The sequence below is a fragment of the Rhinoraja longicauda genome, chromosome 11 (assembly GCF_053455715.1).
Source record: "Rhinoraja longicauda isolate Sanriku21f chromosome 11, sRhiLon1.1, whole genome shotgun sequence".
NCBI classification, from domain to species: domain Eukaryota; kingdom Metazoa; phylum Chordata; class Chondrichthyes; order Rajiformes; family Arhynchobatidae; genus Rhinoraja; species Rhinoraja longicauda.
Window position 1 is genome coordinate 51,283,881 of NC_135963.1, and position 14,703 is coordinate 51,298,583.

Below are 14,703 nucleotides of genomic sequence, written 5' to 3' on the forward strand. Positions count from 1 at the left end.
TTGTGCCAAACATGAGGGCACGATTAACTCTTACGTGCCTGCAAATAATCCACATCACTGCATATCTATGTGCCTATCTATAAGTCTCTTAAATGCCACTATTGTATCTACCCCCACCAGCAGCGCGTTCTAGGCATTCACCACCCTCTGTGTAAAAAACGATCCATACATCTTCTTTAAACCTTGCCCCTTTCACCTTAAGGCCAAGGGCTCTAGTATTTGATATCTTCATTCTGGTGAAAATGTTCCGACTGTCTACCCTATCAACGCCTCTCATAATTTTATATACTTCCATCAGATCTTCCCATAACCTCCGGCAATCTAGGAAAAACAATTCAAGTCTGTCTAATCTCACCCTTATAGCTATGACCCCCCTAAACTAGGCATTATTCTAGTAAAGATAGACATAGTGTTACAGTAACTCAGCGGGTCAGGCAGCATCTCTGGGGGGGAAAGGATAGGTGATGTTTCGAGTGGGGACCCTTCTTCAGACTGAAAGAGGGACTGGAGGCAATATTAGGACAAATCAGGGCCGGCAACAAATGACCTCAGGCAGGGTAGTGCCCTAGTAAGCCATTTGCTGACATGTACGATGTGATCTCAAGAGGGATATAATATGGTGAACTGTGAAACTGGTTAAATGACTAAGAAGCTTTGGGCAGCACAATAGCGCAGCAGTATAGTTGCCACCTTAGCAACCTATACTTTACCTTCGGGTAGAGTATAGAAGTAGGGATGTTATGTTGCAGGTGTGCGAGATGTTGATGAGGACATATTTGGGGTATTGTGCTCCGGCTTGGTCCCCCTGCTATACGAAAGATGTCATTAAGCTGGAAAGAGGGGAGAGAATATTTATGAGGGTGTTGCCAGGACTTGTGGGTCTGAACTATAGGAAGAGGTTGGGCAAGATGGGATTTTATTCCTTGGAACGTAGGAGGCTGTGGTGTGATCTTGTGTATACAATCACCAGAAAAATTGATATGATGAATGCAGTCTTTTATCCTGGCTAGGGGAAATAAGAATCAGAGTCATACAGTGTGGAAACATGCCCTTCGCTCCAACTTGCCCACACTGACCAAAATGTCGAATCTACACTACCCACCTACCTATATTTCAACTCAACTATATTTCAAATATATTTCAAACTATATTTCAAATATATCAACTATATTTCACTTCAACTCCCCCTCCCATTCCCATTCTGACCTTTCTGTCATGGGCCTCCTCCAGTGCCATAGTGAGGCCCACCGGAAATTGGAGGAACAGCACCTCATATTTCACCTGGGCAGCTTGCAGCCCAGTGGTATGAACATCGACTTCTCCAACTTTAGATAGTTCCTCTGTCCCTCTCTTCCGCTCCTCCTTCCTAGATCTCCCTCTATCTTCCTGTCTCCACCTATATCCTTCCTTTGTCCCGACCCCCTGACATCAGTCTGAAGAAGGGTCTCGACCCAAAACATCACCCATTCCTTCTCTCCTGAGATGCTGCCTGACCTGCTGAGTTACTCCAGCATTTTGTGAATAAATACCTACCTATATTTGGTCCATATCTCTCTAAACGTGCCCTATCCATGTACCTGTCCTAATATTTCTTAACGTTGCAATACCACCTACTTCAACTACCTCCTACGGCACTCGTTCCAAACACCCACCACCCTTTATGTGAAAATATTAACCCCTCAGATTCCTAATAAATCTCCCCCCTCAGCTTAAGAGGACATACATTTAAGGTGAGAGGGGAAACATTTAATAGGAAACCAAGGAGTAACTTTTCACTCAGGGGATCGTGGGTAAACAGAAAAAGCTGCTGTCGGATGTAGCTGAGTACTATAACAGCCTTTAAAAGATACAGACAATAGATAGAAAAGGTTGAGAGGGTTACCGGCCAAATGGGACTAACTTAGATGGAACATCTTGTCAGCATGGACGTGTTGGGCCTGGGGCCTGTTTCCCTGCTGTATGACTATCTTGAAACCTGCCACATTTTCTCTGAACAAGTTATTTTTCATGCAAATTGAACGGGGGGGGGGGGGGGGGGGAGTCCTATGTGCTGACAACGGAACAATGAAATTCTTACTTGCACCATCATCAGTTCTGTAAATGCAATGTACACAAGTATGATAAAGAAAATCATTAATAACCAAAGTACTAGTCCCAAAAATCCACAATCCTTAGAACAATCAAATTTAAGTGTAGACTTACATTTTTGTGCTAATTTATTGAAGTGTGCTTTAAGAATGAAACTTAGACATAAGTGCTACCATCTGAATTATAGCAAATACTAACAAAAAAAATCTAACTTGAAAACACTTGGTCAACCAGTTACTTTTAAAAAATGGTGTTGTTACTACAATCTAACCAATGGCATTGAAACATAGAAAATAGGTGCAGGAGGAAGCCATTTGGCCCTTCGAGCCAGCACCGCCATTCATTCCAATCATGACAGATCATCCACAATCAGTAACTTGTTGCTGCCTTCTCCCCATAGCCCTCGATTCTACTAGCCCCTAGAGCTCTATCTAACTCTCTTTTAAATTCATCCAGTGAATTGGCCTACACTGCCTTCTGTGGCAGAGAATTCCACAAAATTCTCAATTCTCTGTGTGAAAAAGTTTCTTCTCACCTCAGTTTTAAATGGCTTCCCCATTATCAGTCACCAGCGATAGAGGATATTACCACATCTAACAGTATCAAAATGGGATGTTGCATTTGATTTGCACCCTGTTTACATAAGAATGATACATCTTTATTTCTAAGGAGCATTCCAAGCCAAAGGGTCCCCACCTACGTGCTGATGAAAATGCAGACTGTAGAAATTATCACAGCTGTGGTTATAATCTGAATATCCTTACCTCTACAGGCTGGTCCATGCAGTGCACCTTCATATTCCCAAGAGAGAGACTATCAATGCCAGAGATGATCCGTGATAACCCAGTGCACTCTCTATCCATAGCACGTCGTTGTTTCAGAGACCTGTAAATATCACCTTCAAGCCACATGTGACCTTGTTTCCTGCAGACAAATCATAGGGGTCTAAATTGTTTCTCAATGCTTTTCAAACCATTACACTCGAATAAACATGAAGGAAAACATCATGATACAAGTGTTGCAGAATGAATGTTAGTGGTGAACTGAAATGGCACAAACCAGCACCCAAGTTCTCACATTCTTGAAATGATTCCCTGTCGATTTTGTCATTCAGCAGATCAGAAGCTAAAAAGTTTAGTACTTACGAGATACATACCCACCACTGATGGGAGTTTTACCTTGTTTTGTTTTCTCCTGACCGTCACATTATTCCTAATATATTTAAAATTAATCCCTACAATATTTTGAAATTCACCTTGCAAAAAGTATAATATTTTTGAAATGTACCTTCCTTTTTGTACAAGCAGAATAATGTTAGAAGACTTTTAATAAACTTGACTAACAGTTGTAGCTGCCTGAATCACATGCACGTTGCTGTTGAGCTGCATCTTTAGAAACAAGGCCCAAAGATAAAGTTATTTACTGTTGCTAGAAGTTAAAATGGCAACTTGGTTCAACTACATTGTGGGCTCCATTCACAAGTGAAATAGGTTCAGAAATATAAAAATAAAACATATGCAATGAGATAAATGAAAATCAAGAATATAAAAAATTGGTATAAATTTGTGAACGCATCTTTCGGGATTATCAGTAGCAGGCAGTGAAATTAATATTGAGAGTTTGAGCTCAGCTCTAAATTTAGTCTATTTGAATGATTTGATATATCCTGAAGAGTTTTCATTTAGTTCTTTTCAATGGATCAGTAGTCAACCTTTGAAAAATAGTGTTTCAATGGCAATGCCATTCAATGGTCTACAGTATAGTACTTTGTGTTAACGGTAATTCCCAGTAAAATTAGGCATTGCCAAAGGTAACTCTTCCAGATTTTTACAACTTGCTTGTACATTGAATAGAAGAATTGGGGTGGAATTCAAACTGGGATTAATCAATTTTTCTAAATACATGTTCCAAATAATTTTAAAATTATAGTTTTCATGGTGGAACATGGGATAAAACATAGGAGAGGTGTATGCATGCATTGGGGAAAGGTGATAATTAGTCGTTCAAAGTTTCAGTATAAATTAAGTGCAGCCATATTGTCCAAAAATCCTACATGTTCAATATGATTCCTATATACCTCATTCCACTAGCTTTAGTATGACAAGCAGGAACATAATCAGCGTTCTGGAAATGAAAAATGACCATAGACAACACTACAGAAAATGTATACTTCTTTTGAATTAGCAAAAGACCGAACAGCAAAAATTTAGTGAAGTACATGGAACTGGCATCACAAATTCCCGAAAAAAGTAAAATCCCATGAAAAAATCCAACTCTTCTTTAGCTCCCTTGGGAAGAGAGTACATGATACGCCAAAAATGACTTTAAACAGGGTAGTTACCAAACTTCACAGTGAACACAAACCTTTTCACAAATATTTTTCTTTCAATTGCAATCCTTAAAAACCATAGCCTGCAATCAAATTATTTATCATGGTGAATTATTTATGTTGTGGCACATTGATTATTAACGAAGTTATTGTGCAGGGCTACAAAAGAAAGGTTGAAATACTTGTAACTGGCATGGGCTTGTAAATACTCCTGTGGTGTAATGACCAATAATGCTTGAGAGCTAGGAAATAAAGGTTGCAACACATCAGTAATGAGAATCTGATACATCAATAACGAGAATAACATTGGCCAAGACAACATTGGAGGTTCTTCAGAATAAGAAATTGAAGATTGAAATACAATTAATGCAACTGCAAGCAGCATCATGTTTGTTTCCACAGCTTTTAACGTCTTTTATGCTAGGATTATTTCAGTCAAAATAATAAAGATTAACACGGAAATTTAAAAAGGAATACCCACATTCCATATGTTTATGCAAGAGGAGAAGCTGGATAGAACAGACTCTGCTAACTGAAACGTGCAATGTGAACGCAGTCTGGCACCCTTCCAGTACTACCATCATCTTTTGTAAATGATGTGCAAGACCAACTAACACATAAAATATGAAATGGACCTTCATATGCCATTTTAGCACAGACAGATTCAGGACATCCACAGCCTTACAGCACAATTAAGATTTTAAACATGATTTACTATGCAATCTTTATTTTTAATGCTTTCATTAAATTCTTTGCAGAATTTAGGTAACTTGGATTATTACATCATTTGCCCGTAGAAACTGCAGTCAGCAGGCTCGCAGCAAGCCTCAAGCTTCATAAAGCTGTGCTCTTCATAATCTGGAACTGGCATTTCTCAGATCCCTGGACCATTCTTCCATAATGGTGATAATTTGTCAAACTGGTAGACTCTGTTGGAAGAGAACTTGGAAATAAGTTACCTTTAAGACCTTTTATATGTGTTGAACGGATGTTCAACAGTTAACCTTTGTGATATTGCTCTTTTTAAATGGTCTAGTTCAAGGATCTCCAAACTATGACCCGAGGGCCACATCCGGTCCGCCACGAGATTTTATCCAGCCTGCAGCAAGCTCTTAGGCGGTGGGGACTGGGGGCAGAAGCTGCCGGCGAAGGTTCACCAGAGAGCGGATCGCCACTGACCCAGAGCCGGGACAAGGCGAGAGATCACAGCGCCCCCTCACAAACAACAAACCCAAGTGCCGCCGTCACCACTCACCCCGGGGAGAGAGGGGGGGGGAGAGAGTCGGGGTAGAAGGAGCAGCGGGTGAGAGCGGGAGCGTGGGGAGGGTGTCAGAGGGTCCGATGAAGGAGCGCCGCCACTTGCGGGGGCTGCTCCCTCCCCCTCTCTCACCCTCCCGTCTCCCTCTCTCCCAGAGCCAGCGAGATCTGCGCCGCTCCTCCACTCTTTTCCCCGTCCCCGTCTCCCTCTAAAACAGCGAAATAAGAAAAAAAAAACACAAGTTAAACTTCCCTCCTCGTTCCGCCGCTCACCCTGGCGATGCAAGGCTTCTGAACAACTGCATTTGTGTTTGTTCTTATTTTGCTGCGTTAGAGGGAGACGGGGCCAGGGAAGAGAGTGGAGCAGCAGCGCAGATCTCGTTGGCTCTGGGAGAGAGAGAGAGAGAGAGAGCGAGAGAGCAGCCCCCGCAAGTGGCGGGGCTCCTTCATCAGACCCTCTGACACCCTCCCCCTCCCAGCGCTCCTGCTCTCACCCGCCGCTCCCTCTACCCTGACTCTCTCCCCCCATTTGTTGCCATATAAACCTAATGTAAACTAACCTAATCTAACCTAACCTAGTTTAACCTTTCCTAATCTAATTTAACGTAACCTAGTCTAAACTTTTTTTGAGTTCATGAATTTTATAAAACTCACATTTCATTATTTTTTCCTACGGCCTGCTAAAATGTGCCAAATATATAATGTGGCCCTCATGCTGAAAAGTTTGGAGGCCCCTGGTCTAGTCGAGTAATTTGAGGCTTTTTCTGTTTAATTCTCTGCTCTAACGTCTGATTCTCCAATGGATAAGTTTAATCTGTATGAATATACTTTTTTTGCTTCTAATTCCTGCTTTAATTAGGAGAAAATAGTTTGCTCATAAGATGTTGATTTTGCATTTAACTGCAAATTTTGTGCAACTCAGCATCCCAAAAGATGGGAAATTAGCAAGTCTTTAATAGACAGGATAACATTATGTTTCAATCTTACTCTTTTATTGCATCCACATAGAACACTTCATAATCCATCACAATGTTTTATATGTAAAACAGTTTCTAGGTTAACTCTTAAAACCACTTAGTGGTAGGTTAACTCTTAAAACCACTTAGTTACACTATCTAGAATTTTCTGAATTCCTTGTCAAAGACTAAAAGGGCAAAGTTTTACGTGGCTATTTTACTTCCATTCTACCACCATGAATCCCCTCAGGTTAGGAGGATCAATTAGCTTTTTTTCTGGAAACAATTCAGTTTCCTCACCAATAGATACATTTTCAGTCCTAGGGGAAAAATTGGCAAGGTACCCAATAACCAATAGTTTATATCATACGAGAAATATAATTACTCTGGGCGGCAATATAATTACTACTGTGGGCGGCATGGAGGCACAGCAGTAGAGATGCTGCCTTACAGCATAAGAGACCCTGGTTCGACCCTGACTAGGGGGTGCTATCTGTACATTCTCCCCGTGACCTGCATGGGTTTTTTCCCAGGAAGCTCAGGTTTCTCCCCACACTCCAAAGGCGCACAGGTTTGTAGGCCAATTGGCTTGGTATAAATGTAAAATGTCCCAAGTGTTTTTAAGATAGTGTTCGTATGCGGCGATCGCTGTTCGGCCTGTTTCCGCGCTGTATCTCTAAACTAAAACCAAACTAAACTACTACGCAAACAGATGATACCTTTGTGAAAATCACAAAAAAAACCCTGCACATGCTGGAAATCTAACCCAAATACAGGAAATGCAGGATAGAAGCAAAAAACAAAAGTACTGGAATAACTGAGTCAGGCAGCATCTGTGGAGGTAATGGTCAGATGACATTTTGGATCGGAGCCCTTCTGCAGACTCGGGTCAAGCCACATCTCTGGGAAGAGAAGCAGAGTTAATATTTCATGTCGAAGACCCTTCATTGGTGTTTTGACAAAGGGCCTTTAATCTGAAACGTTAACTCTGTTTCTGTTTCCAAGGGTGCAGCCTGATTCTGCTTAGCATTTACAACATTTTCTCGTTTCATTTTATATGGTACTCTCGGAGTCCTACGTCAGGAATAGCTCATTTTCAGAGCTTGGAAGCAATCGACGATCTTTCCAATAAGATGATCCTGCAATGTTCTGCTAATTTGGAAATATTGGCATGTATTAATTGCCTATTGATATTGCCACGGTGCTTTTTTAAATCTTTGGCTTGTGAATTATGATAGCTACTAGCAATGGAGACTCAATCTCTTGGATTTGGTTGCAAATATAAAGATGTTGACATGTCATGAATACCGAAAATAATCGGAGACCAACGGAACAGCACCTTCATAGAACTGGAGTAAGAGCAGATAGATGTCACATCAATCTTACACAAAGCTCTAGTTAAGACCACATTTGAGACAGCTGCATGTTGTTCTGGATACTATGTGAAATTCAGAACTGATTTAACAGAATAATACCTGAAATCCAAGAGTTAAATAACCAGGAGTGAAGGCAAAAAGATAGGGTTGCATACAAGGATGTTGGACAGGTTTCAAAATCCGCGCACCTTTAGCATGATGCTAATAGCATCTGTGAAGGATGAGGCACATTATTACTGTAAAATGAGGAAACACTTTGTGGGGGATTCATCAACCTTCAGCTCCTGGGGAGTCGCACGGGCCCGATCAACCCGCCGAACAACCGCGGCACCGACGACCAGAACGACGACCGAAGACTGGAATGAGCCTCGTTAGGCCCGACTCGTCCCACAGGCCTTCCAGGGGACTGCAGAGATGCTGGGCGGCGAGGCCTGTCTGAGCCGAAGGAGCCTCAGCGGCGGCAGCAGGAGACTCGGCGACGGCAGCGGGTGCCCCGGTGACAACGGGAGCCTCGGTGGCGGTGGGGCCTCGCGGTCGATGAGGGTGAGGGGGGAGGGTAAGACAATGGGGACCCGGCATGGGGGGACTGCCATTAGGAACAAACGGGACCTGGCGTGGGGGGACAACAGTGAAGAACAATGGGAACCCGGCATGGCGGGACCGCCGTGAGGCATTGTGGGAGAACAATGGGGACGTGGTGGGGAGGGGGGGGGGGAGGCACTCTCGTTTAGAATCCTCTGCCCAGGGGATAAATCTGTGTTTGTTCCAGTGAAGGCACTGTGCACATGGCAGCCAGCCAACAGTCGCTTGTCTTTTTCTTTTCACTTTTAATTTCAAGTTCTCGTGTACCTTGCGTGTTGTGGCCATTGGTAGACAACGGAACAGGCTAAAGGTGAAAACTGCAGTCAATTTACAGTGGAGTGAATCCTTTCAAGACTGTATTCTCGAGATGAGAAAACATTTCTTCACACAGAGAGTGGTGAGTCTGTGGAATTCTCTGCCACAGAAGGTAGTTGAGGCCAGTTCATTGGCTATATTTAAGAGGGAGTTAGATGTGGCCCTTGTGGCTAAAGGGATCAGGGGGTATGGAGAGAAGGCAGGTACAGGTTACTGAGCTGGATGATCAGCCATGATCATATTGAACGGTGGTGCAGGCTCGAAGGGCCGAATGGCCTACTCCTGCACCTATTTTCTATGTTTCTCTACCATGACGGCTATAGATTATATCCCAAGAAAAGACGTCATTGATTGATGCAGAAAAGGACTAATGTTTGCCAATTTACTAGTTGGTGAGAATACCTCTACCATTCTTTCTTTAATGTTTAACTACGGAAAAGTAATATGTATACAGATCACGAAGAAAATGAACTGTAAAATTTTAGGCAAGCTATCTGCAATTCAAATGATCATGCATCATTCAGATTTTTCTTGAACAACTGCAGCAAAAATTATCAGAATGCGTGCAACTCTCAATTCAACATGACTCAATTCAATCTGTCATCTATATACTAAAACTTTTGTTTGTTTGTTCCTGAACTACAGCCAAAATGGTACACGATAGCGCGACAATTTTAGGCCCACCTTACTCACCGTCGTCCCTTTGGTGCTAATGGAAGAAGTTTCATTGAAGGTGTTATATTTTTAAAGCTATTCACATTTTAAAGTTCAAATCTATCTCCATGGGAGGGAGGAGCGAGGGAGGATAAGGGGGGTTGAGGGGGATGGAGTGGGGGGGAGAGGGGAGGAGGGGGGTTGGGGGAGGGAGGTGGGAGGGGAGAGGCAGGGGATGGGGTGGGAGGGGAGGGGGAAGGAGAGGGGGAGAGGGGAGGAGGGGGTTGGGGAGGGGGGGAGGGAGGTGGGAGGGGAGAGGCAGGGGGTGGGATGGGAGGGGAGGGGGGAAGGAGAGGGGGGGAGGAGATGGGGGGAGGAGATGGGGGGGAGGAGATGGGGGGGAGGAGATGGGGGGGAGGAGATGGGGGGAGGAGATGGGGGGAGGAGATGGGGGGAGGAGATGGGGGGAGGAGATGGGGGGAGGAGATGGGGGGAGGAGATGGGGGGAGGAGATGGGGGGAGGAGATGGGGGGAGGAGATGGGGGAGGAGATGGGGGGAGGAGATGGGGGGAGGAGATGGGGGGAGGAGATGGGGGGAGGAGATGGGGGGAGGAGATGGGGGGAGGAGATGGGGGGAGGAGATGGGGGGAGGAGATGGGGGGAGGAGATGGGGGGAGGCGATGGGGGGAGGAGATGGGGGGAGGAGATGGGGGGAGGAGATGGGGGGAGGAGATGGGGGGAGGAGATGGGGGGAGGAGATGGGGGGAGGAGATTGGGGGGAGGAGATGGGGGAGGAGATGGGGGAGGAGATGGGGGAGGAGATGGGGGGGAGGAGATGGGGGGAGGAGCTGCACCAATGCAGGAGAGGTTTGGGCCCAATGGGTCCACTTGGTCTAGTTGAACATAAATGCCCACACAAAACAAAGTCATCACCACCAACAAAATAAAATTCAACTCCAACTTGAATACTTCACTTCAGAAACAAGTGATACATAAATTGTTTTTAAAAAAAGCCCTAAACAAAGCGTCAAAAAATACTTGTTTGTAATATTTAAGTGAGATATTGTATTTGTCTTTCAAAATACAAGAACTCAGGATGAACATTGACGTTAACAGCAGAGACATGTAAAAATAATGAATCTTGCAGAGAGCACTTGCAACATTTGAAGGTGTTCAACATTTTCCCTAAAGCCACACCAACAAATTGTATCAAAACAATGCCCTATGGTAAACTATTTCCAAGTCCTTTCCAATCAAATTTACTGTCAGCCACTGTCAAAAGTATGAAAAAAAATGGCAGATCAAAGTTTCCCCTGTACTACGACTGATCTGGTTTCCAATCTTACAGATGTGAAAATCAGAATATGGAATGCACAACAAAATGCAGCCTGTTGTCTGCAATTCTCACTCAAAAAATTCCTTGCAAAACTGTAGCTGTAAACAAAAAGGCAAAGTTAGAGAGAGCATCAATTCAGCTCCAATGAGCAATTAAGATAGTTAATTTTGCAATTGATTGGATGGTTTAAGTTTTAAATATATGGGTGCAGTTCCTTAATGTACAACTTAATTTGCAGTAGCTAAATGTGAAGCTTAAAGACAGAGTTAAGAGATGGGAACGTTGACAAAGGAAATGCTTCACAAAAGCTAAATGTACATGCACCTGTCACGGTCTTAAAAAGTAGAAAATACAGAGCACAAGAAGTCAGGTACTAAATCTTAAAAAGGCATAGGTGATCAATTTTTGGGAGTAAGGTGGGAAGAAATTCCACCAATATCAACAATCTCCAGATTTTTGTGGCACTGCATGGAACATGGGAACTACTGCATTGTGCGTGACTTCAGTCAGATTGGTAACATTTAATATTATTAAATATCCATTTCAAAAATGATCCTTTCTTGAAGTTCCCCATGGTAGTAGATCAAGTAGATTAAAATGCATGGGATTAACAGTAATTTTTCACAAATGGATTCATAACTGTCTTACTGATGAACAGCAGAGAGCAGTGGTGGAAGAATGACATTGAGGCTGGAAATCTGCAACCAGTGGAGTTTGGTAGAGATCTGTGCTGGCACCTCTTTTGTTTGTGATATATATATATATATAAATAAATATAAATAAATGACGGGACTCAAACATAGTAAATTTGGAGATGACACCAAGATTACTGCAGTCGCAGACTGCGAGGAAGGCTGTGAAAGTATGCTGCAAGTATACAGCAGGATACAGATCAGCTACAGAAATGGACAGAGAAATTGCAGATAAAGTGTTAAGCTTTGCACTTTGGGAGGTTGAATGCAATGGGGAAAATATACAATTAATGGTCAGACCTTTAAAAGCATTGATGTACAAAGGGATCTTGGATTCAAATTCCATAACTCCCTGAAAATGGCAACACAAGTGGTTTAGCGATACAGCACGGACACAGTCCCTTTGGCCCACCAGGACCACGCCAACTATCAATCTCCCATTCATACTAGTTCTATGTTTTCCCACTTTCACAAGGAGGCCAAAGAGGCAGTGGGGGGGGGTGGGGGGGAGAGGCAGGGAGAAGGGGGGAAAGAAGGCAGGGAGAGGGGGGGGAGGAGGTGGGTGGGGGGGGGGGGGTGAAGAGGCAACAGGGAGAAGGGGGGGATAATGAGGCAGGGAGAAGGGGGGAACGAGGCAGGGAGTGAGAAGCAAGGTGGTGGGTATAAGGATTGAGCTTAAAGTAGCTGAGGCAGGTACTATAACAAATTTTAAAGAAGTTTGCACAAGTATATTGATAGGAAGGATTTGGAGGGAAATGGACCAAATGTGGGCAGGTGGGGTTAGACATGCTAGTCGGCATGGACAAGTTGGACCAAAGAGCCCATTTCCCTGCTGTATAAATTTATAACTATGATGTTCAAGGGACTGTGTTAGGATTTACAATTGATACCAAACCTGGGAAGGGGACTGAATCAGAGATTTAAATAAAATAGTTACATATTATTCCTGCCCAAATCTTCTCAGTAGCATGCCCTCAGTCCCCTGGCTCAAGTACTTTCCATAAAGACACTCCAATCTGATTAACCATAGCAGCACAAAGTCTTCCAGAATTGCAGGTAAGCAACTCCATTAAAACAATTACTATGACTGCCAGAAACGTCACACTCCTCCAGACTGCCCATTGCCAAGAGTGTGATGGCTCTGCGATTTACTGTGCAAGTCCTGACCGGGTTTCACACGTCACACTTGTCAGAGATAAATTCCGTTTGTCATTCCTTGGCCCACTGTCCCAATTGATCTAGATCCTATTGAAGGATAGTCTTCCTGACTGCCCACCATACCACCAATTTTGGTGTCATCTGCAGATTTACTTATAATGTTAACTACTTTGCTATCCAAATCATTAATACAGATAACAAACAACAGTGGACCTCGTACCAACCCCTGCAGCAATCCATTAGTCACAGGCCTCCAATCTGAAAAATAACCCTCTACAACTACTTTTTGCAGATGACACCAAGATTGCTGGGGTCACAGACTTTGAGGAAGGCAGTCAAAGGACAGTAAACCCTCATCTTAACGGACCCCTTCATAACAGATATTGGTTATAGAGGACGGACCTGCCAATGCCACCCTTAGCTCGGACCACTTCCCCTCTAGTTACAGCGCTGGCTTCTGACGCCATCTCCTTGTTCTGTCGCACTGTCCACTCAGCCTCTTCTCCCTCTCCACTGCCATCCCTCCTCCTTTGGAGTCGTCAAAATACCCACCTTGGAAAGATGGCCGTGGTGCTGGGAGCGAACAAAGCAAAGGAAGAAACGGCAGCTGGTGAGATGAGAGGCAGCCCCATGGTGACTGAGTGTGTCCTGCGGTTGGCAGCGGCCTGAAGAAAGCGCGGCCGACCAAGGGCTACAACATGAGCCACAACAACAGCCGCTTCAAAGGGTTTTTTTTTGGAGTGTGTGAGGAAATCGGAGCACCTGGGGGAAAACCCAGGCGGTCACAAGGAGAACGTACGAACTCCATACAGACAGCACCCATAGTCAGGATCTCTGGCGCTGTAAGGCAGCAGCTCTACCACTGCGCCACTGTGCCTCCTGTCCTTTTTATGACATCCTTTGGTCTCCTTTTCACCTCTAACCTTTGTCATTTACTCCACCGATCCGCCAAGCAAACCCTACAGACTTTCATCACCTACACACTCTTTCAACAGATATTGCATGACCTGTGGTTCCTCCATAACTTTGTGTGTTTTGCTCAAGATTCCAGCATCTGCAGTTTGTCCCTCCACATGTCACAGGCCTTGCCAAACTCCATATAGGCAATGTCTACTGTACTGCCCGCAATCCTCTTGGTAATCTCTTTTTAAAAAAAACAGATTTCGAAGTTTCCCTTGCACAAAGCCATGCTGACTAACCCCAATCAGTTCCTACCTATCCAAAGTTAGTACATAATAATTAGGATTCACTTTCCCAATTCAAAATGTATCTGATGCATTCATTTGTTTGCACTTGGGTGGCACCAAATTTTAATTCCTGAACATTTAAAGAGAAAAATCTATAGCCAGGTGCATCAAAATCTGAAGCTGTTAATTAGCAATCTTGAATTACTGTAATGATTGCACAGAATGAATCAAAACATTCCTGCTTTGAAATCACCAATTTCAATATCAGACAAAGCAGGTTTTAAAAGTTAGTACTTATCTGCACAAGAATGACAAACTCCAAATAAACCATGTGAATTTTTAAAAAAACATTAAATGATTCAGCATAAAGGCAGTAATTATATTTATATCTTACATTGCAATAATAATTGAGGGCGGCACGGTGGCGCAGCGGTAGAGTTGCTGCCTTACAGCGAATGCAGCGCCGGAGACTCAGGTTCGATCCTGACTACGGGTGCTGCACTGTAAGGAGTTTGTACGTTCTCCCTGTGACCTGCGTGGGTTTTCTCCGAGATCTTCGGTTTCCTCCCACACTCCAAAGACGTACAGGTATGTAGGTTAATTGACTGGGTAAATGTAAAAATTGTCCCTAGTGTGTGTAGGATAGTGCTAGTGTGCGGGGATCGCTGGGCGGCGCACACTTGGTGGGCCGAAGGGCCTGTTCCCACGCTGTATTTCTAAATCTGTATTTCTAAAAATCTAAATAACTGTTGAAAATAGATCAAATTCTTAGC

At 43.7% G+C, this 14,703-nt stretch overlaps 1 protein-coding gene across 3 annotated transcripts in view; it reads right to left on the minus strand.

Annotated features, from left to right (window-relative positions):
- Positions 1 to 14,703, minus strand: part of cdc14ab (cell division cycle 14Ab) — an 83,243-nt gene that overhangs the window by 32,025 nt on the left and 36,515 nt on the right. For all 3 annotated transcript variants that reach the window (XM_078407700.1, XM_078407701.1, XM_078407699.1), the window contains exon 11: positions 2,853 to 3,012. In XM_078407700.1, the coding sequence (XP_078263826.1) occupies positions 2,853 to 3,012 (160 nt within the window). The remainder of the gene's footprint in view (positions 1 to 2,852; positions 3,013 to 14,703) is intronic.